General features: G+C 75.5%; 1 protein-coding gene across 1 annotated transcript in view; it reads right to left on the bottom strand.

Annotated features, from left to right (window-relative positions):
• Window positions 1-330, bottom strand: part of LOC102383747 (complement C4) — a 26,447-nt gene that overhangs the window by 24,483 nt on the left and 1,634 nt on the right. The window contains exon 2 of the mRNA XM_025192942.1: window positions 185-319. Coding sequence (XP_025048727.1) covers window positions 185-319 — 135 coding nt within the window. The remainder of the gene's footprint in view (window positions 1-184; window positions 320-330) is intronic.

Raw genomic sequence — 330 nt, 5'->3', positions numbered from 1 at the left:
CAGCCGCTGGAGCGGTGTCCAGGCCCTGTGGGAGGAGGCAAGAAATCCAGAGGGGCGGGGCTCCATGCAGGGGGCGTGGCCTACACCAGGGGCCCGAAAGCCCGGCTCGGGCTGAGGCGCGCTCAGGGGCGGGGCTTAGCACTCCCGGGGGCGGAGCCCTAGCAGGGGCGGGGCGGGGCGGTACCTGGAGCACGAGGCGCTGCACGGAGCGAGCCCCCGGCCCCAGCGCGAAGGGCAGCTTGGCGGAGCAGGGCAGGCGCGTGTCCTTCTCATTGAGCAGCTGCAGCGTCCCGGCCAGGCCGTCCGGCGCCCCCTCGGCCTGCAGCCCCC

This window comes from Alligator sinensis, unplaced genomic scaffold (genome assembly GCF_000455745.1).
Source record: "Alligator sinensis unplaced genomic scaffold, ASM45574v1 scaffold184_1, whole genome shotgun sequence".
Lineage (NCBI taxonomy): Eukaryota > Metazoa > Chordata > Crocodylia > Alligatoridae > Alligator > Alligator sinensis.
The sequence above is the reverse complement of the archived record's forward strand: the minus strand, read 5'-3'. Positions and strand labels throughout refer to the sequence as shown.